The sequence below is a fragment of the Anopheles coluzzii genome, chromosome 3, assembly GCF_943734685.1.
Source record: "Anopheles coluzzii chromosome 3, AcolN3, whole genome shotgun sequence".
Lineage (NCBI taxonomy): Eukaryota > Metazoa > Arthropoda > Insecta > Diptera > Culicidae > Anopheles > Anopheles coluzzii.
Window position 1 is genome coordinate 62,045,156 of NC_064671.1, and position 21,667 is coordinate 62,066,822.

At 39.1% G+C, this 21,667-nt stretch overlaps 2 protein-coding genes across 2 annotated transcripts; both read right to left on the reverse strand.

The window, feature by feature from the left end:
• Window positions 1-1,422: 1,422 nt before the first annotated feature.
• Window positions 1,423-7,718, reverse strand: LOC120959279 (uncharacterized). Its single transcript, XM_040382558.2, has 10 exons — window positions 7,618-7,718; window positions 3,847-3,894; window positions 3,556-3,760; window positions 3,350-3,475; window positions 3,180-3,271; window positions 2,940-3,088; window positions 2,424-2,809; window positions 2,143-2,351; window positions 1,568-2,085; window positions 1,423-1,501 (listed from the first exon to the last, which is right to left on the reverse strand). The coding sequence occupies exons 1-10, from the start codon at window positions 7,673-7,675 to the stop codon at window positions 1,472-1,474; spliced, it is 1,821 nt and encodes a 606-aa protein (XP_040238492.2). The 5' UTR covers window positions 7,676-7,718; the 3' UTR covers window positions 1,423-1,471.
• Window positions 7,719-12,045: 4,327 nt separating this feature from the next.
• On the reverse strand, window positions 12,046-19,894 carry LOC120959753 (uncharacterized). The gene is made up of 10 exons (XM_040383384.2): window positions 19,827-19,894; window positions 19,712-19,759; window positions 19,456-19,651; window positions 19,243-19,362; window positions 19,086-19,177; window positions 17,978-18,123; window positions 17,459-17,844; window positions 17,167-17,387; window positions 16,586-17,103; window positions 12,046-16,518 (listed from the first exon to the last, which is right to left on the reverse strand). The coding sequence occupies exons 1-10, from the start codon at window positions 19,882-19,884 to the stop codon at window positions 16,483-16,485; spliced, it is 1,821 nt and encodes a 606-aa protein (XP_040239318.2). The 5' UTR covers window positions 19,885-19,894; the 3' UTR covers window positions 12,046-16,482.
• Window positions 19,895-21,667: the final 1,773 nt, after the last annotated feature.

A 21,667-nucleotide genomic window follows, 5' to 3' on the forward strand; every position in this document is an offset into this window, starting at 1 on the left:
GGACGAGACTCTCATTGATTGTGTGTATCACGCTTTAACCGAACATTTCGAAATGACGGACCAGGGACCAGTTAGTTACTTTTTGGGAATGGAGGTTAATTGTGGAAAAGGTAACTAGGGCGTTAGCCTCGAAGGTTACATTGAAAAATTGATTCGTAAGTTCGGATTGAGCTAATTAAAAACTGCGAAAAATCCGATGGATGAAGGATTTTTTAAGCAGCAAGCAGCAAGCTCTATTTTGAAAGATACTACTCAATTTAGAAGTCTTGTTGGTGCTCTTCTATACATATCGGTGTGTATGCGACCAGCTATTGCTGTAAGTACGGGAATACTTGGTCGTAATGTTAGTAATCCTTCTGAAGCATGCTGGGTTGCGGCTAAGCGTGTTGCATTTTTCTTAGCATTTTTCTTAGCTTATTTTGCATTTTTCTTAGTTATTTCTTATGTAAGGGGTATGAAACTTACATGGTGTGAATAGAACACTCTGATGAATACATTTTGAGTGAAATAGTAGTGAAATAATGCTTAAATAGAGGGTACCCATATTACCCCACATGCCCATTTTGTCACGCTTTCCCCTAAGCAATGGCGGATTAACACGAGTGAAGGCCCTAAGCGGTTATGCGAATGTAGGCCTTTCTCGGTGTTTTGGCTTCAAACGAAAGGTATTCCATTGACATTTCATTATGTTGTTGTAGAGATGAATGTAACGACTTATCCGACGATGCCTATCATTAGATTTCACATAACCGATGTATCATCTTGTTAAGGTTCTAGTTGTATGCAATCTGTAAAGGTCTTTTAGTAGTTTTCTCGATTGTTTTTTAATGTTTGTTGAATTATTTTCAAATATTTTACTTTAGGTAAAAATTTAGGGCAGTTATAATGCTGTACCATTTTAACACTTCCCGACGGTAATGCTGGTCAGTGCTTTACTCAGCCACGAATTCTTGATAGTAGACAAAGTTCATTTATTAAGGAGTATTATTTTTTTAAATTTATTTATTTAAAGAACATTCCGATATGGTATGTCTATTAATATACGATTATGGTCTGTTAATCCGATATGGCCTGTAATCGATACAGGCACTATTATTTAGAAATGTTTGATTTTGTTATGTCATTGGTTATGAAAGCCCGCAAAATTGTATAGTATGCTCCAATACCTTCAAATTACCAAGGATAAGTTTCATGTAGCACAATTGGTGACCATATTAAAAATAAAAAAAGGTGGCTGAATTCTGCCTGAACAGGATTCATGCTCTTTATTGAGAATAATAGAAACATCTTTATGTTGAGATGAACATTCAGCCAAATTATATTTAGTTTTAATGGTGCAAAATTGCAAAACTGATCCCCTGAAATATTATACAGAGTTTGATTATGTTTCTTATAATCTAATGAGTAAACAAAGCATGGTAATATAATCATATGTGTAATATTATTCGTCGATTTACAATAAGAGTGGTGTCTAACAGCGATTTATCGCAAACGTTATTTCCTGAAACAAAAACACAACGTAAGGTTCAATGATTTAGCAGCATCCATATTGTAACAGTTCACTTACATGTTCCGCTTCCAGTTGTGTTTCAGAATCTGAGAGACAGCAAACTACTGATCTGTTCTTGCAGTAGAATATTGGCAAATTATTTTCCATCCGTTGGCGCACATTAGGACAGCTCGTTTGGTTCACGCATGTACCTCTCCTTCCATTTGCATACGAACATACATGTGATAGATTCAAGAAAGGATCGATGTACTCGCGTGACTTGCTTAATGGTGAATTTATCACCGACTTGATCCAGAGATTATGCTCATAAATGTAAAGACCGATTGCTTGTTCTCCAAAGCCACAGTGTCTCCCATCCATGTACAACCCTACCAAGTATTTTGTACTATACCGCTCCCAAAACACAGGTGAACCTGGGTGTGCCTCGCAGCTTCCCGGAACAAGTGAATACTCGCTTTGAAGACACATATGCTCCGGCTGCAATCCTTCTAGGAGTAGAAAACGGTGGTCGTCGGAAAGGACGCATCCGTCACTGAACTTGAGTGAAAGTCCATTGACGGAGAAGTAGTGCTTATCTGGAGAGAAAATGCATCATTAAATAATGTATGTAGCCTTCCCATAAAACAGCTTGCCTTTTGATCCGTCAGTAGCGTACAAGGTTATTTTATTATGTTTTGAGTGAATTGCTGCTATTTGAGCGGGAGTAATAGATGCTTCCGACACAAGCTTTAATATTGCTATATTATTATATAGAGTATTGGCCGTGTAGTTAGGATGTATGATGATATGTTTTACGTTGATGGTTGATCGATCGTCCAAAACCACATAGGATGAATAAGGCCTGGAAAGAGATTACCATAACGATATTATTTGCTGAAAGCTTTTCATATAAAGTTTCAACTTATGTGCTCACATGAAATTAATCACACACAGTGCTAATGTGACCACGACATCTTTTCCGATTAATGCTCCAGTACATTTGATTGTCTGATTTGTATCTGGATTGCCGTGAATGGATACCATGTAGTCAATAGAGTTGCTCGAATCGAATAATTTAGAACCGTTAATTTGACGTCGATACTGTAAATGACGTTTGGCGCATTCTAATGGTTCAAACGATACTTCTTCACCTTCCTCGCGCATTGTTTCGGCAATCCAATTACCAAATTTGGAGAGTTTTGTGAATATATCGACTTCGTACAAATTAGCTCCTGTGGCCGTTGAAGCTATTCCAATCACAAATGGAACATTATGATCGTCATGAACCAAATCCATGTACAACGGTCCACCACTCAAATCCTGAAAAGAAACGAATAGATACAAATGCATACAGATCGCTCTTGTTATATATTGTTACTCAGGTTCAACTTTATTATTTCTACTTTAATTTGACAAGTATATTGGTTATTTTAAGTAAAGTCAACCATACCATTGCGTCCTCCATTTCGTTGACGATACACATCTGATGATCTAAAAATGATATATTATTTGCTGCAAGGATATTTGGGTCAAAGAAGGAAATGCAACTTTCAAAATCTTTTACAACAATCTCCGTTTGCTTCGTTAATGATGATATGCCTGGCAGTAATAAAAAATAATAAAAAAAAACAAGGATAGTAGATAATTAGTCAAGAAAAGATGTGTGTAAATTTTTCTTCCAAAAACATACCTTCGCGATGATTCCATCTAGCGACTATCAACTCAGCGTTGCTTTTTTCATCATTCAGCCATAAACAAGCGGGTAAAACATTGCTTTGTAAGCTACAGGGAATATTAAATAAGAGTTTGAAATGTTTAACATAACTAATATGAAAGAATTCGTAGATTAGAAAAATTTACTTGACGTTATTTTCGAGCTTTAGCAATCCAATGTCAAAATGCTTTTGTTTCCCACGGTACATAGGATGACGAATTTTCTTTGATATTGTAAAACGTTCTCTAGCGATAAGTACAAATGTAACTTTGCTGTAATTATGTAAGATAGTGAATTAATTAAATGATTACTCATTGTTGTAACAACCTATTCTATGGAGATAATACACTACGTATTTCGTTTTATGAGGTGGGCCGGTATCAGAACAAAATTTTCTGATATTAATATCCCTGGATTTACAATTCCCGGCACTTCAGTTTCTACGAAAACTAAAAACGGAATTTCTTTGTACAATATATGATCAGCGTCTTGGTATGTAGAAATGTTATGCGTAGCTTCCTGCCTTTTATATCTGTTAAGATATACGTCTTTTTTGTCTGCCAAAAAAATATTAAACATAAAGATTTGTTTCATCAATTCAAACTAATACACATAGACTAACTAATATAACAAGCCTATTTACCAACACTTTCCCCATTTTGATAAAGCGTGAACTGTGAATTCGCGGTGACTGTAACGAAAATGGAGAGATTTAAATAGAATAATCATGCTAATAATTTAGTGATTACAAACCATTACCCCAAATACCATTGACAATACATTGACTGCTGATAGGACATCTAGGAATGAAAAATTACACGCTTCGGCACAGGGTGTAAACAAAACAAACGATAGCTCAATAGTATCGCCGAACATATTAATGCCTGTGTAGTGACCGTTACGGCGTTAGACCAGTTCTAACCGTTCGATTCGCGTTAGACCAGTTCTAGCGATCTTCGCCTAGCAGGCAACAAATTATAGCATGTACGCCACCTGTCGCTGTGCACCTCAACCTTCCACTGAATCAAGTTAGGCCATGGTTGCCAACTGCGTTGGCAACCGGAGTGAGAATTAGGGAACTAAGGACATGCGGCCCTTAGCTCGATCTCTTTGCTCGCTGACCGTTATTGAGACAGGACGCAATAAATGTTAATTGATAATTCACACACAAGAGTTATACCTGCTTCCGAACAATTCAATATCTCGCTGAGAGAGTCAATTATATTCTCGAACGAATCAACTTGCTGAACATGTCAATAATAACAGGTTGTCTGATAAGTCCCCGGTCTAACAAAGAAAACACATTTTTTTTGTCAAAATTCGTTTTTATTATTCAACATAGAGCGATACAACGATTATAACGACCTTCCAATTTTTTGATACCATTTTGGTAGTACTCCTTCGGTTTCGCCTCAAAATAGGCCTCAGTTTCGGCGACCACCTCTTCATTGCAGCCAAATTTTTTTCCTGCGAGCATCCTTTTGAGGTCTGAGAACAAGAAAAAGTCGCTGGGGGCCAGATCTTTAGAATACGGTGGGTGGGGAAGCAATTCGAAGCCCAATTCATGAATTTTTGCCATCGTTCTCAATGACTTGTGGCACGGTGCGTTGTCTTGGTGGAACAACACTTTTTTCTTCTTGATATGGGGCCGTTTTGCCGCGATTTCGACCTTCAAACGCTCCAATAACGCCATATAATAGTCACTGTTGATGGTTTTTCCCTTCTCAAGATAATCGATAAAAATTATTCCATGCGCATCCCAAAAAACAGAGGCCATTACTTTGCCAGCGGACTTTTGAGTCTTTCCACGCTTCGGAGCCGGTTCATCGGTCGCTGTCCACTGAGCCGACTGTCGATTGGACTCAGGAGTGTAGTGATGGAGCCATGTTTCATCCATTGTCACATATCGACGCAAAAACTCGGGTGTATTACCTCTTTCGGGCGTCCACTGCGTTCACCGTTCTCCGTGCTCATTTCACCACGCTTGAATTTTGCATACCAATCAATTATTGTTGATTTCCCTGGGGCAGAGTCCGGAAACTCATTATCAAGCCAAGTTTTTGCTTCCACTGTATTCTTTCCCTTCAAAAAACAGTATTTTATCAAAACACGAAATTCCTTTTTTTCCATTTTTTTCACAATAACAAAAGTTGCTTGACAAAAGACGCTCTGTCTCACAAACTAATTGACATACAGACGTCAAATTTTGACACGAATCATTTGAAGGTTGGTACTATATAAAAATAATATCAATTTAATACTAGCGGCGCCATCTATGTGTCAGACCGGGGACTTATCAGCCAACCTGTTATCATCGAAACCCCTGTAATAGCGCATTGATGCGGGACACGCAACAGATAATCACGATATGCAGCAGTCTTAGCCGTTTTGAGCCTGCGCAGCGTTCGGTCACCCCAGGGAGGGTCTCGTTTAGGTCGTTTAACCGGGGTGCACTCGTTAAGGGCTTGCGACATGAACCGCTCAAAATCGTTTACGGCGAGATCAAGATTGGCGTAATTGGAACAATCGAAGACATTTGCGAACGAGGCGATCATCGGTAGAAGACTGTTAAAGTCCGTCCGCGCGTAGTGAAGGCGTGGTGATAGCGCAGCAACGGCTGAATTCTCTCGTGGTACCGGGATAGCCAACTCAAGCCTAGGATGTTAGGCGTTAATTGCTAACACCGGGATGAGGCACAGTTCTAGCGGAAGGCAAACAGAAGCAACAGCACTATTCACAAATACCAGGTTTTAAACGCGTCCGCTGGTGTTAAGATGACCATTGAGCTGGAGAAGTCAGCTATGATGCATCCCGTCCGTAAATAGAGCGGAGAGAGCCAACCGCGTAAGTGGCTCATAGTGTAGAAATGGCAAATTTGGATCATGCTGAGCAGTTGACCAAGAGAGGCTGAAAGAGTCAATTATATGCTCGAACGAATCAACAACTCGATGAACATATCAATAATATCATCGAAAACCCTGTAATGACACACACACTGGAAAAAGATTGAGATCGGACGAATTTACTCATCATCAGATACTGAAGACACGGAAACTACCAAGACCAAAACCAAAAAGACAAGCAATTAGTGGTATATAATATCCCCCTTTTGGGAGAGTCCATCGCCTTCCGCAGGCATTAAGGATGGCAAAGGAACAGCCACCATGCTAATCGATACACTGGGTACTGGTTAACGTCGCGCCTCCCTTCAAACACAGCTATAAATCATCAACAGTTGGCTTCTACCAAAACTTCTCTACGGTATCAAAATAGTATCCACAACAGAAACATTTTCAAAAACAAATAGCACCACTCTACCATACCGCCATCAGCTGCGCTACCGGGGCATTCATTACAAGCCCCATAACTTCTGTGTGAAAGTGGACTTTAACCTCTCCACCACATCAAAACCTACAAGATAGTAGCAGCTGCAATAGGAATGATCGAGAAAAACATCAAAGCATCGGCCCTTATCATCTTCTTCTTCTATTTGGAGTAACGTTCTACGCGGACATGCCGGCCTATACAAGCTTTCAAGACTCAATCCATTACCACGCAGCCGGATAGTCAATCTTCGCTACGGGGGGACGGTCCATTGTAGGCTTGAACCCGTGACGGGCATGTTATTGAATCGTTCGAGTTAACGACTGTACGACGGGACCGCCTCATGTCCTTATGCATTGGGCAAATGCCGATTTTTCCATGATGGCATAATCAACTCTTCCTTCAGTCAACAAATTCATTAAAATCGGTAGTCGTCCCTAGTGCTGGTACTTACCACAATCGGTTGAACGATAAAAAAAATACTTCGGACTCATGGACTGGCTGTGGACACACAGGAATTTAAGAAAACGACATAGCAGTTCGACTAGCGAACGCAGGACGCTAAAACCCGTCCTGCTACCATAACACTCTTCCACGCCGAGACTTCATTTGACTTCGGCCTTACTATGTTCTTTCTTGAGAACCACCAAGACCACAACAATATCCTGGACAGGCTATCCATAAAAGAGAACTATCACGTTTTTGGATGAACACACCCGGCATACCTACACTTTATAATTTCATAAATCCAGCCCTCCTCTATGACATCATCGTCTACTACATCTTAACCAAATGCAATGGTTACACTGCGGAACGTATCCTGATAGACACCAGCATCGACACTATCCAGTCACCAGAAACCTATGGCCAGCGAATGTTTATTTTTCCGGATCACTAATCTTTACGAAAGAACTATAACCAATGCTTCATATAAACCAGATAAACTTTTTTAAATATCAACTCTACCGAGAATACTCGGGAGAAGTTACATGCAAGCGGCAAAAGACTTGCAAAGAAGATTCTTGATTTTGAGGTAAGATTTTTTCTTGATGTAAAGAGGGGAATGAATAAAAAACACATTTCCACTTACCTTGCGCTGTTAAACCTAAAACGATCACGCTTATAAACACAGAAATATATGCTGACATCTTCAACCAGAGACAAAACTAAGACTGACTGATAATTCAAAGGGTACGTTACACGTTGAATGAACTGTTGCTTTCTGATTTATACTGCATCCACGCATCCGGAAATGAACTTTGACCATAATTCATGATAATGAGTGCAGTTGATATTGATTATGACTTAAGTGGAGCTTATTAAATTTGATGGCTACATTGACCGTTACATACACTGTAACTTGCTACGAAGCAGTTTTTTCTACTATGCCCTTGCTCGTGAATGTGATAAAACTCTAAACTATGTTAAAAGACATATATTTTTATTAGTTTAACTGCAATTAAAATTGCCAGTTTTGGTGAGCTTATTGTTCATTAAACTACGGAGAGTTCTACGGTTCTTAGGCATGCAGTACTAGAACGCCGTGGAAGACGTAGAATACGTGCTGTTCCTCTGTCCATGATTCGACCAGGCCCTTACTGAGATGCAGCAGCGGTGCCGTTCCTAACTAATAATGGATAACATTGTGCCGGAGATGTGTGCCAGTCGAGAAACATGGGAGGCCGTCCGCGCGGCAGCCAAGACAATTTTCACCAAACTCCAAGTAAGGTGCAATGTGGAGAGTCCACAAACTGTAAGGTGGCGTAAACGGCAAGGGGACGCAAATGGTGGTCCTTTAGACCTTCGGCAACTGCCACTTTCGCAAGGGCTACAATAAGCTGAAAAGCGACTAACAGAAGTTCTTCCATTCTTTTCTTATCCTTTCAGTTTTTTTCTTATTCTTTTCTTAGTTTATAATTCGTTATTCTTTTCTTAGTTTATATTTTCCTATTATACTCCTCCTTCGCCTTCCTTTCTCTTCTTCTTCTTTGGCACAACAACCGATGTCGGTCAAGGCCTGCCTGTACTCACTAGTGCAGTTAAGTGAGCATGGCTTTCAGTGACTTATTGTTACCATAGCAGCATAGTCAGTCCTACATATGGGGGAACGATCTATTCTGCACCTCACCATGTAATGCAGTGTCAACTAGCATCAATGAATGTTTGGATATTCGTGGCAGATGTGCGTCAACAATCAGGGTGCACCACACGAACGACCCTGCAAGAAGTAATACGCATCACAGCGCATCGGCAGCTTTGGATAGATCGAGAAGTGGTTTAGTGTGTCGCATCGGATTCTTAACCCGCTTCACGAGTTTTGGGTCACGATAAATCTCATATAACTCATCTTGGGGAGAAGAATGTTCTACCATTCTACCTCTTAAGATGAGTACCTTTTGAAGATTCACTCTCCAACTACAAAAAAGGAATACAGTTGTTTCGATGGTTATCGCTGTTGGGTTGAGATGTACGCTTCTCTTTTTTGCCGTACATTGTACATTGTTATCTCTTAGAGTGGTTGTGTTGAATCGAGGTGTTGTTGAAGCCATATTTTAAGTAGCACTAGGCTAAGAAAAACAGGGATTGGAATCAAACATAGTTTCTCTATACATTGCTGAGTAATGAAGGGGAGTAACTGTACTTATTACTGCGTAAATTTCACGGGCAGCAATCAAAAAAACATGCCATACAAATATGCTTTAATTACAGGATACAATGTTTTTTTAGTTAAACTTGAAATATACAATCTAAAAAAATCGTATACAAAAGCGTAATAATTGTACACATTAAGGCCCATACCCGTGATTCACAAGATGGATTAAGCAGAAAAAAAGATTAAAGGCAAAATCAAGCATCAAATATTTACTTTTAGAATTTTAGAATAATTAGCGTATGATTCTCACATAAACTTTATTTCTTATAGCTATTGAGCAAAAGTTTGGGATTTTGTATTAGATAATTAACAAGTAGCTTTTTTAATGTGGAATCATTTAGAGTTAATTTAAACCAGTATCATTATAATTAACGTTTGATTAGAGCAAGGACCCAGGAGAAATTATTTTATTCTTTCTTTCTTTCTTTCTTAATTTTATTAAAAACGACCAATTTAATAATCAAATGAAACTGAACATTCTGAAAGGTTGTTGAAACCAAACATTTCTGGTCCAAAACTCCCTTTAAATTCAGCATGATCGAGCAAAATGAAACAAAAGCTAGAAGTATGACTTTTAGATTAGTACCAACAGAAAATCATGTTTTACTAATTTTGTACCGTTTTTGTTTGAATCCGTTCTTAAGGCGGGGCAAGTAATTATAGCGCTAAATATCAAGGGCCGTGATTTGCCAGGCAGTTGAGGCTTGAAAAGGGGCTGTAGAAAATGCTGCATGTTAAAAACAAAAACAAATAATACTTTGACAATTATTTACAATTTGTAAGACTGGATAACCAAAAATAATGTTATTCTCTTACACTGGACTATCCAGCAACTCCCTTTCTCGCCTCTCCCCTAACTCTTGAACTTGTTAATGGAGCATGCAAACCAAAATGCAACCTGCTGGGGGGGAAAAGCTACTAAAAGTTTCAAAACCACTGGATTAGAAAAGCAGTGTGGCTGTCATCGATAAGCAGCAGACTGCGCTACCGATATGATATGGTCGGATTAATCAGGCCGATTATTCCCGAATGTTCGAAATCGTGGATAAGTTTGCGAATTTATGCGACAATCTTTCGCTGAACACGGAATCACATAATGTTTTTTGTCTACATTAAACATACTAATTGGTGAGTGAAAGAAAGAGCCTGTTTCCAAAGTTGTAACAAAAACTCTAGTTTAATAACTGTTATTAAAGAGCTACTGCATCCAGCACAACAGCTGTATGGTTTCTCGGAATTCATTGAGTGGAAACTCAATAAATGATCGGTTGGTTGTGTTTATACATAGGCCTTTGAGATTGTTTTTCTTTATAGAGCCTTTGACGACTGCATTCATCTCTCATTACATATATGGTTCCTATCAGTCAGACAGCTGTTTATGGGATCAAGAGAAAACCCATAAACTATACAGGGAATCGCACGCACTACTACAGTCGAATATATCTCAGCAATGTTTAGACAGATGTATTCACTTGAAACTGGCATTCAATAATCTTTAAGAAAAGTTTATGTTTTGTTTACTGAAGTTCAAATCTTTTGAAGCGGACTGATCGAATCGTAATCGTCCAGACCAGGGGTTTCCAAACTACAGCCCTTGGGCCCGCGATGACTGTGCAAACCTTAAATAGCTTTCTTTTCTGACTAATTAATCAAAATTTAAATTTTTACTACTGAAAGACGAAAATCAAGATTCAATAAACAAAAGCTGTAGAAATTTGGTATATTCAATAAGTATTTTCTTATTCAAACAAGATTTGAACTGCCACTCATTATGAATGTAGAGTCAAAATGGACACCAAGAACGTTGATTGTGAAGCAATGTGGCCCGCAAACTGAAAAATTTGGATACTCCTGGTCTAGTTTGGATTAAGAGAATCCGGAAGGGTTTCCCATTACTGAAAACGATAGAGCTTGTTGGCCTTACTTTGGGTAGGTGGACATTTACAAACTCTTGAAACGTGAAGTTGATAAATGTTGGAAGTGTATCTATTCCGACAGCCCGATTGAATGTAATCCGCCATGATCGGTGGCGGTTTTATTTGTGCTGATGGGAGGTTGTCGGTATATTACATTTGGTTCCGGCTTAGATGTTTGGTCTGATTTAACGTTATTGTTTTCACCTAGTTAGGTTTGTTCATTTGAGTTGTTTACAAGAACAACTAGTTAGTTGTTTACAAGAACGGTGGGCCTTATTGCATTGTTCATGTTTTGGGTTGTAATATTTAAACTTTTCCTGCTTTGGGGTACGATGCAGAAACTGTGTTTCAATTGTTAAGTGTTGGTCTACCTTTTCCTACGCTATGAATTTGACTATGCGTACATTATTATCAAAAAGGCATCCAATTTGATTGAAAGATTTAGCATTTGATTAACATAAAGACTTCCTCGATATTGAACAATTGAGAGTTCCTTAAAGATCATAAACTAGCACCATAAAATAACGAAATATAGCTATAAAATAACTCTGTGCTCAAAATCTTATCAACGTACACACACTGTATGATTGCTAAAAAATGTACGGGAGCTGCAGAGTAAATGTGCGATACTGCAACAGGCAACTGTTTGTGGGATCCAGGAGAACCAGGGAAATCTTACAAATAAAACCAGCTCTTGCTCTTGTTTATGTCTATTACTCAGCAGACTGATTGGCCCTGGGGTAATTTGCCAATTGTTGCACACCTCCCAATTATTGCACACTGCCTATAAATGGTTGTTTATCCAAAATACACATTGGTGGAAGCCAGCATTTTTCCTTTAATGTTGAGTATTTCTGCCGCATATTCTACTAATTATTTTTTTTAAATGAGCACTTTTTCGATTTTTTAAGCACAAATGAAAATATGTCGACTGATTTTGACCAAAACGAATAGATTTCTTAGCTAAACCGCTAAGAATTGTACTTTACTAAATTATGTATATTTCGCTCTATGAACCACTTAAACTGTATATTTTGATTTAAATCGATTCGAATCGAACGATTTGGTTGCAAAAATGTGAACTTTTTGTAGAAAACACTTATTTTAATCCACTGTTTAATCAGCGGCGGATTGAGGGTATCGGGGGCCCTAGGCGATAAGACAAGTTGAAACCTCCTGTAAATAGTAAATGGTGTTTTAAAGGGAGAGGGGAGGGGGGGGGTTAGTACTGGCATTGAACTTGGTAGAGATGGAGCTTGAAATACCGTCGGGGGGACCCTACGATAATCAGTCACAGGCACTCACAGGCGTGGAGAGGGGGGAGGGTGCAAATGATTCGCCATCCTCGGGACATGTAATACATACGGCATACTATAAATTAGCGATCTACGGGGACCCCAAATCGGCGGGGACCCTGGCGACCGCCTAGTCCGCCTTCCGTTAGATCCGCCACTGTGTTTAATATTTGGAACAAAGAGAGTACTTCGATCCTATTTATTGCACAGACCAAAGCCTCCCTTTTTCACCGTGCTATTATTTTGACATTATTTTGTTTATAATTGGCGTCCAGTGGCAGGTGCAAGTTCGCTACTTATTTTGCAGAATTCCGGCTTGAACCAAGGACAAACGTGTAATGAAACAGCGTTTCGTATTGCCCTAAACACTTGGAGGAGGCACATTTTATCGGCTGGTGGACGCTGAAACTTCCGGTGGTTGGATTATTTGGCTGATCCTGTCCGACCTGTGCATTAATGTCGCCGATAACGATCTTCACATCATGTTTTAGACAGCGGTCGTAAACCCTCTCCAGGTGCGTATAGAAGATGCGGACTGTGCACATTAATAATGCTCAGGTTGAAGAATCTGTCACAAATCCTCAACCTGCACATCCGTTCATTGACCGGCCACCACTCGATCACTCTCTGCTGCATCGCACCCAGCACCATGAACGCAGTACCGAGCTCGAGCGTCTCTGCACCGCTCTAGTAGATCGTGCAGTTGCTACGGCCTTTCCAGCATACCGCCAGAAGTGTTACTATTTCGAGCGCAATTCGGGTCTTTACATCCGATGAGAGGGTTCGGTTCTTTTTCGGTGCGTGGGTCTGAATCGATTGGTCCGATATGGTATTGCTTCTCGTTGACTTTTCGTTGCAATACATTTTTTGCGAGGGTGGCTTGCAAGGCCTCTCCCCTAACCCCCAGTCTCGTCGTAGGGCCTACGCTCGCTGGCTCTTTAGAGTCCTGCAGCGAGCCAAGACTAGAGAAACCAGTGTAGCCCTTCGGGATAAGGCATACGCTGGCGGGGAGCCGCTCCTAACATGGAGACCAGTCACTCCCAGAGTCATGGAGAACAATCATCTACCCCTTCTCTCAATTGAACCATGCAACCCATCCGCTCAAGGGGTTGGGTTTCCCCGTATTCCCAACCTTGGATAATTGAGAAACATGTTACTGTTCTGTACGACGGGGACGTATTGAGTAGGAGTTGGGTGTGGATAGCTTACACTCTTAAAATGTTTTGCCGATTCTCGGTTAAAAAATACCGAGATTTGCACAACTGAGATCTCGGCTATCATAGCCTTATTAAATCTGTTTAACCGAAAATCTCGTCTAATAATGACCAATGACAGAATACGTGTATAACTGAGATTTCGGTTTGGGAAAACAAAAATTCCAATAAACTGGAAGATTGTCGGATATCGCTAGTAATTGTTTTTTATAGCCTAAAACTGTTGCATCGTTTTAATGGCATGTAACAATAGCACTCAACGTCCGGTAACATCGATTTATTCTGGACAGAAACATTTATTTGTAACTACAGCACATAAGAAACTTCCACCGCTGCAGAAAGATCGTAGTATCTTACATAATGTAGTTCCTGAATGTGAAATTTTTGCTGCATTGATACTATGATTCGATCAAACTTTGTTTCCTTTGCACACGATGTAAACAACAAGGCGAATGACAGATCGATTACCGAATCTCGACAAACAAAATAATTAAACCGAGATATCGGTCATTTTGACACTTGAGATCGGTGACAGCATCGTTAAAGAACGAGCTTGGTAAACCATTTTGCCGTGATTTAGTAAAAAATAAAGTCAACTGAATTTTCGGTTATTTGTAAAACTCGTTGTCGACAATTGTGAAATTTTAACTGAGATATCAGTAAAGTGGGCTATAGCTGATTGATTTCGGCAATATTTTTAACTGAGCTCATGAAATATTTTTTAGTGTGTATGTTAACCTTCTTCGGATCCACCCCGTTTCAGCGAGATATTACTCCAACACTGCCAACAGAGCAAATATAAGTTTCTGTTTCGAACAAGTAATTTCAAAACTCTTTGTTTTTATCCAGGAGTCATTCTTAGCAGTTGTGTTTCAATACGATCCCATTGTAATTTCCTCAATAAATAATATTACTCAGGTTCAGAATCCTTGAAGTACATTGGAATCTTTTGTTGTGGTAGTTATCAACGTGAAAACCACAGTATTTTATCATATTATGCTTAGATTTTCATTATAATTTATTTTTAATTCTGTCGGGAATATAAAGCATGATTTTTTTTCTTATTTGAAATTCCGTTCAGCCGAAGTGAATCGTAAATGATTGCTTGATATAAGGTTCCTCTAGTTCACCTTAAGCAAACAATTCAATCCTGTAAAATACATTTGAATAATAATAATGGAAACTCCAATGATCTGTCAATGGTTTGTGTATGTTCGACATACATTTGACAATGTTGAATTGCGATTTTAAGGATTAGAAATGAAGCTATCAATGTTGAGTTGGCTAGAGAAACCTTTTCACCTTAAAAGTGGGTGTGCACTCGACTTCAACTTTGTAAAACTAAAGAATTTTCGCAACACATGTTTATAGAAACTATACCCCAATGAGTTCATCATTATCATCTTTGATCGGCTGTACTACTGGCACTAGGTACTAGGTCTGGTAGTTCAGTCATCAACTCGTATGACGTAACAACATGCCCGTCATGGGTTCAAGTCCCGAATAGACCGTGCCCCCATACGTAGGACTGACTATCCTGCTATGGTAACAATAAGTCACTGAAAGCCAAGCTCATTTCACCAGTGGGTACAGGCAGGCCTTGACCAACAGCGGTTGCTTTGCCAAAGAAGAAGAAGAAGAAGAATACTACTGGCAAAAGTCAATGAAATATGGGACATCCAGTCAACGGGAAAGAGATCGGGCTTGTTGATAGAAGGAGTTTTTTTTAATTTAAGTTAAAAATACAGTATCGACCATATTTTTGCAGGTTGTGTTAACTTTTTCCAGATAATCTATGTATCAAATGAGCTAAATTTGAGTGAGATACCACAGATAGTAAAGTAAAAACCCATAGACATAGAAAACCTCAGCAAACTGAACTTTTACTGGGCCTTGAATTTAACTGAATTTTTTTGAGCTGAAGATTCAGTAATCCTTTCAGTAAAAATAATATTTTCTGAATCATTCAGTAAGTTTGGGTGCTCACCAAAATGACAGCTCGTTTACTGCAATCAAAGTAATGCCATTAGCATATTACTGAAAAGTTTATTATTATTGAAAAGTGAAATATTTATTCCAAATTAAGTATTTTATTGATGCGCAGCAATTGGCAGTCTCTCAATTTATGTTCATCCATGTTTTATGATGTATAATACAGTTTTTAAACTGTATTTTGCCGCAACAAGTTATGGTGGTTCAGTAAGCGCTCACAGACTCAACGAAATTTCATCAGGCATTGTTAATTGTAGCAAATATTTGACACACCAACACGGCTGTCAATTGTTTGATATTAGTCCCGTAAGCCGAAATTTCACCTGAAATTTCACCAGGGTGTCTGTAAGCGCCTACCAAAATCAACTTTTTTTCACATCACAAGCAAGCGAGCACCGCATGGATTTGTGTGGATGTTCTGACTAACAGGTCAATTTGACAGAATGATTTGCTGCATTTTGAGTCATTTGTTTAACTGATATCCCGTAAAACGACTGATTTGACGCTTATTTTGCTGATTATCAGTAAAATGCGTATTACTAAAATGCATCCAGCAAATTATTTCACTGAAAACAAAATCAGTAAAAACATGACCTTTACGCTCAAAATCAGTTAAATATTCTATTACTGAACCGCTTCAGTAAAAAACATTACTGATGTCGGATGACAAAATTTGCTGGGTAGCAACGTTCCAGTTGTATTTGGAAAACGAAATGATCAATCCGATTCACGTTGTCCCGAATCTCGACTGTGCATCTGTTGTTTTGTCACACTTCAAGTGCAGTGTTGTCGTTAAATTCGTCTAGACTCTAGAAACTTCATTACACCACACTCAAATAATACGTAGTACAAAAAAATATATATATATGTACATCGATGACATTTTTACACAGTACGGTAGAAAGCAAACGCTATTCCTTCCTGAAAGTAGTATAGAAAAGATTCAATGAAATGTTTTTATCGAACACCACATTTGCTATTGACTTACATGTTCCTCTTCCTTCTGTGCTTCCAAATGTCTAGGACAACACACAATTGCTCTGCTACTGCAGTAAAATATTGGTAAACTTTTTCCAGCTCTTTTCGATATATTGGGACAGTTTATATGGCTTACGCAAGTACCTGTCGCACCATCTGGGTAAGAACATTCGTCCGATGTTTTTAAGAATGGAAAAACGTAGCCCAGAGAATGTTGCGATGGTGTTTCAATAACTGAATGGATCCATGCATTGTATGCATACACATACAGACCGAGCGCTTGATCTCCGAAGCCACAATTTTCCCCATGCATGTACAACCCCAGCAAGTATTTTTTATCATTATGATACCAAAATACAGCTGAACCTGGGTGTGCCTCGCAGCTACCCGGAACAAGCGTATGATTGTTCTGTAGACACATATGTTCAGGATGCAATCCTTTCAAAAGTCGAGAATGATGCTCTTCCGACGGGTTGCATTCGTAACTGAACCGCACGTTAAGTCCATGGACGGCAAAGAACTTGTTATCTGTAAAATAAAATAAAATGCATGATCATATGCTGTTCGATAAATTATCTCAATTCTGCTTACTTTTTGATTGGTCGCCATTGATCACACTAGCGTATAATGTTATTTTATCATGTTTTGAGTAATATGGTGCTATTTCGATAGGAGTAACAGATGCTTGCGAGACAAGTTTTAAAATGGCTATATTACTGTAGAGAGAATCGTCCGAGTAGTCGGGATGAATAATGATATCTCGGATCGCAATGAATGACCCATCGGCTAAAACTACTCTGGAAGTATAAGACCTGTAAAGAGATCATTAGATTAGCACGATTTATCGAAACCGTCATCGATGAGTTTCCAACCTAATACTCACATTAAATTGCTCGCACACTGTGCCAATGTGATCACGGCATCTTTTCTTATCAATACTCCTACACAAATCTTTGTGTGAGGTGCATCGGGGTGGCTGTGAATGGATACCGTGGTGTCAACAGCGATGTTCGGCTCGAATGATGTTGTGTTGTTAATTTGACGTCGATATTCTAAATGGCGCTTGGCACAAATCAACGGCTCAAACGATACATCTGCCCCTTCCTCGCGCATGATTTTGGATATCCAGTCAACAAATTTGGACAGTTTGCTAAATCCATGTAGTCTATGTAAACCACGAATCGGAGCAAACGAGGCACTTCCAATAACAAATGGAACAATGTGGTTCTCATAAATTAAATCCACATAAACTAGTCCACCTTTCCACCGCTAAAAATATAGGAATAATGAGCAAAATAAAACCATAGGGTAATGCAAATATTTTCGAGGTGATTACAATGTTTGGTACAAAAACCCAAAGAAGAGTACTATGCGTTTCGGCATAGCTAATAGCTATACATACCCAGTGTTCTTCGAATTCGTAAAAGACACACATCTGATGTACTGTAAGTGAGAATCCAGTGAGTAGCGAGATATAATTGAGGTATGGTTGACATTTTTCGGCATTTTTTAGTGTGATCCTCGTGGTCTGCACTATAGAATTTGTATCTGCAAGCAATCGGAGAAAAAATGTTGAACAAACTTGCCGAATGTAAAAGTTTTTAGTGTTCGATCGGCAAATTGATACCTATAAAAAATAAAAGATCGTCCAATTAGTAGTAGTAGTGCTTTTTCTTTTGACATGCTGTGTCGTCTCTTCATATTCTCGTTGTAGAAAATTCAGAAGCCATTAGGAACATTTACTGGTATCGAAATAATCTTAGAGACGTCTGTAAAAGATCATGGCATATTGAATGATAACCTGCAATTATGTGATCATTTAAGCATTGGTGAAGGTACAGTACTGTTGCTATGTTCGATACATTATGAATTATGCTATTGTTCTTTTAACATTTTTTGGAGATAAAAATTAAGCAAAGAAAACTCTTTGAAAGAAATCTAAATGCAATGCTGTAACTCTCGTTGCTTGTAAACGAGTACAGTGCCCGACACTGCTCGGAATAGGTGAGCGCGCTTTTACAGCTTTGATCGAAGTTATATGCTGGTATGGGTTATGGATGCATGTAGGTGTTAGAAGGCAAATAATCTTCGCTTGCAACAACTCGTAATAATTTTGTCAATTGTGGACAAATTTGAAGAGAAAACCTTCTACGGATTTAAAGTTGCTGAACTGATGCAACATAAAATTATATTATTTACGATTGCTATTTCTTCATTCGATTTTAATCTATGATAATTGGCATTCAGCTATCAAGATGCTAAGCATGCAGTAATCAAAATTTCTGTCCAAAAACAACACTTTCCAAGTTCATTATCCTTGTTAGTTCCTGGTTGTAGCACTCATGACAACTATTTTTAAGTAGTTCTCATCTGCCGTGTGACATTGTAATATATATATATATATATGATATATTTAGTTTTGTAGTGAAATTATGAAATGAATTTTAAATTCAATGAAGTTTGAATTGATGAAAGGAAAGTAAAACTCTACGGTTCTAGGATTTACCTACCAAAAAATTCATTTGTTCCAATCAATTTAACATTGGCAATGCTTATATTATCATCCAACCATAGACAGGCCGGTACAACAGTTGATTGTATACTAAACAGAAATTGGGAGAGCAATGAGCATTGATTTTTTAGACAAAACAGTGATTATACTCTTACTTCACGTTTGCCGCGAGCTTCAATAATCCAATATCATAATTTTTTTTACGTGCGTTGTACATAGGGTGAATAATAATTTTTGAGACATTAACGAGTTCTCCATGGACTGATACAGAAGTGCTGCAAAATATTTCAAACGTAAAAAAAATATTTGTATAATAAATTAGTTTCATGAATGACATACATTATTATTTATGATTTTTGATAAACTACCTGGAGTGTAGACAGTGCGCTGATCCAACGACAAAATTTTCAGACAGCAATACCCCTAGGCAACCACGTCCTCCACCACCAAGTGCTACAGGAACTATATGTGGAAACTCCAGCTGCAATCCTTCTTTGTCGTCTGCAGTTGCATGAGAAACTTCTTGCCTCTTATGTCGTTTTAAAATGTTTTCTTGTTTTAATCCTGATATAGGCATCAATATTAAGCACCTTTGTAATAATGATCTTTTGGTCAATTAATTACCTTTTATAGCTTCATGTTTGAGATCGTTACGCCAGTAAGCGTCAGAGTCTAACAAAAAAAAAATATAATGAATTGTAAGAATCGCCAAGAATACTTTTCATAGACTGAAACTTACAATGCAGTGTTGTAACTAAAATTAAAACACTTATAAACACACAAATGTACGCTGTCATCTTCAAGATGAGGCACAATCCAGACTGATTGATAATTCATCGCGTTCGTTGAGACGTACGTGTTATTTTTAGTTAAACGTACCAAGCATCTGATAGTAAAACCTTTGATCACCTTTGAATGAGAGATGGGATCATTATGCTAGACCTACGCCACAGAACAGCTGGATGTTCTCGCGAATATGGACTGAATTTCGAGTACGATTAACTAACCATCGTTATCATGGACTCTTGAAAAAAGAGAGAAAGAACACTCTTGTTTCTATTGTGGTTAGCAGCATCGGTCTCATTTTGGATCGCCGTGCACTGATCACCTACTGGACTATAAATAACACTCGTATAAGCAGCAGTGATGGATTTAGAGCAACGGTCATCCGGTGGGTATTTTTTTTTTTGAGGAAATTTTGGAAATGTCAATAAGAAAAGAATGTCAATTGTACATAATTTTTTTACGATTAAGCTTCTTGGTTAAAATATCTTTTAAATTAATATTAAATTGTTGGTTTACACTGTAGAACTTGCATCAATTGGTGGAACGAAATTGGTCGACCAAAAAAATAAGGGTTGCGAAGCGTTACATTTCAACTGTAAACTTTTTTATCTATTTCGAACGCAGCCTTTTTGCTCTTATAATCTCTGTAGTTTGTCTCAGCAGCAGTGGCGGCTTGAGTGTGTCGGGGGTCCTAGGTGGTAAAATAAGTGGGGGCCCCTATCGAGCACTGAGGCTTTCGATGAGAATACTGTAAACACTGTTGTATATGCTGGACCATCCACGGAGCCCCAAAACCGACGGGGTCCTCAGTCTACTTACCGTTAAATCCGCCACTGCTCAGTAGAACCTACTGCACCAGGAAGATAGAGAAAGTACATGATGCATAATCTGCTTCGTGTCTGAGATTTAGAGGAGGATGAACGATTGGGAGCCAATGTAACGCTCTCACCATTTTCTTTGCCTGCATCTTGTCAGTCGGGTCCGGATTGCTCCGAACGGCTCCGACCTTGAAATGTTACTTCTTCAATGCCGATTGGAGTCACTCCTTTTTTTTTTTTAATGTATCCGCAGTTTATTTGTCAAAAAATTTACATAGTTAACATACAACTGCGCACACCTTCCGATGGGGGTTACCCGTTAGGGATTTACCCACCGGATAAGACCGTCCGATTGGACCTTCCTTTTTTATTATTAGTATTATTATTATTACGCATTTATACACTATTGTGCCTTCATCCTTTATGAGAAAAAAAACCTTTTGACCTAGCTTAAGCCCTTCCGTTACTCGCGTGGGAGTCATCCTCTGTGCCTAGAGCAGCTCTCTTAGCGCCCTGATGTTACTTGAGCGGTAACGGCTGCTTCTTCTTCTGGTGTTAGGCCAGTACGCCTCTCCTGTCTCTCGCCCGATGGTGGCGGTGACGATGGTGTCACCGTAGCTTGGCGCTGGTCCATTTCCACAGTAAGTTGCGCTGTGTGACCCTGCAGCCGACTGTCGGATAGTTGTTGTTGTCCGACCCTTCTCTGCGTTCGCCTCCGGTTGCGTTGTGGTGTCGGTGGTGCTACTGCTGCTGTTACTGGTGCTGGTGTGGCTTCGGCTGGTGCTGCATCGCTGGCTGCTGGCATGTACAAAAGTCGTAACGCGGACGCCAGTTCCATGTCGCCAAGCTGCTCCGCGCGTAGCCGAGCTCTACGGGCCCTTATTTGACGGTTTCGGGCCGCTCGTCGTACTGCAGCCTCGTCCTGCGCCTGTTCTGCGTTGACTGTCGCCTCTTCGGAGGCGGAACTGATAAGCGC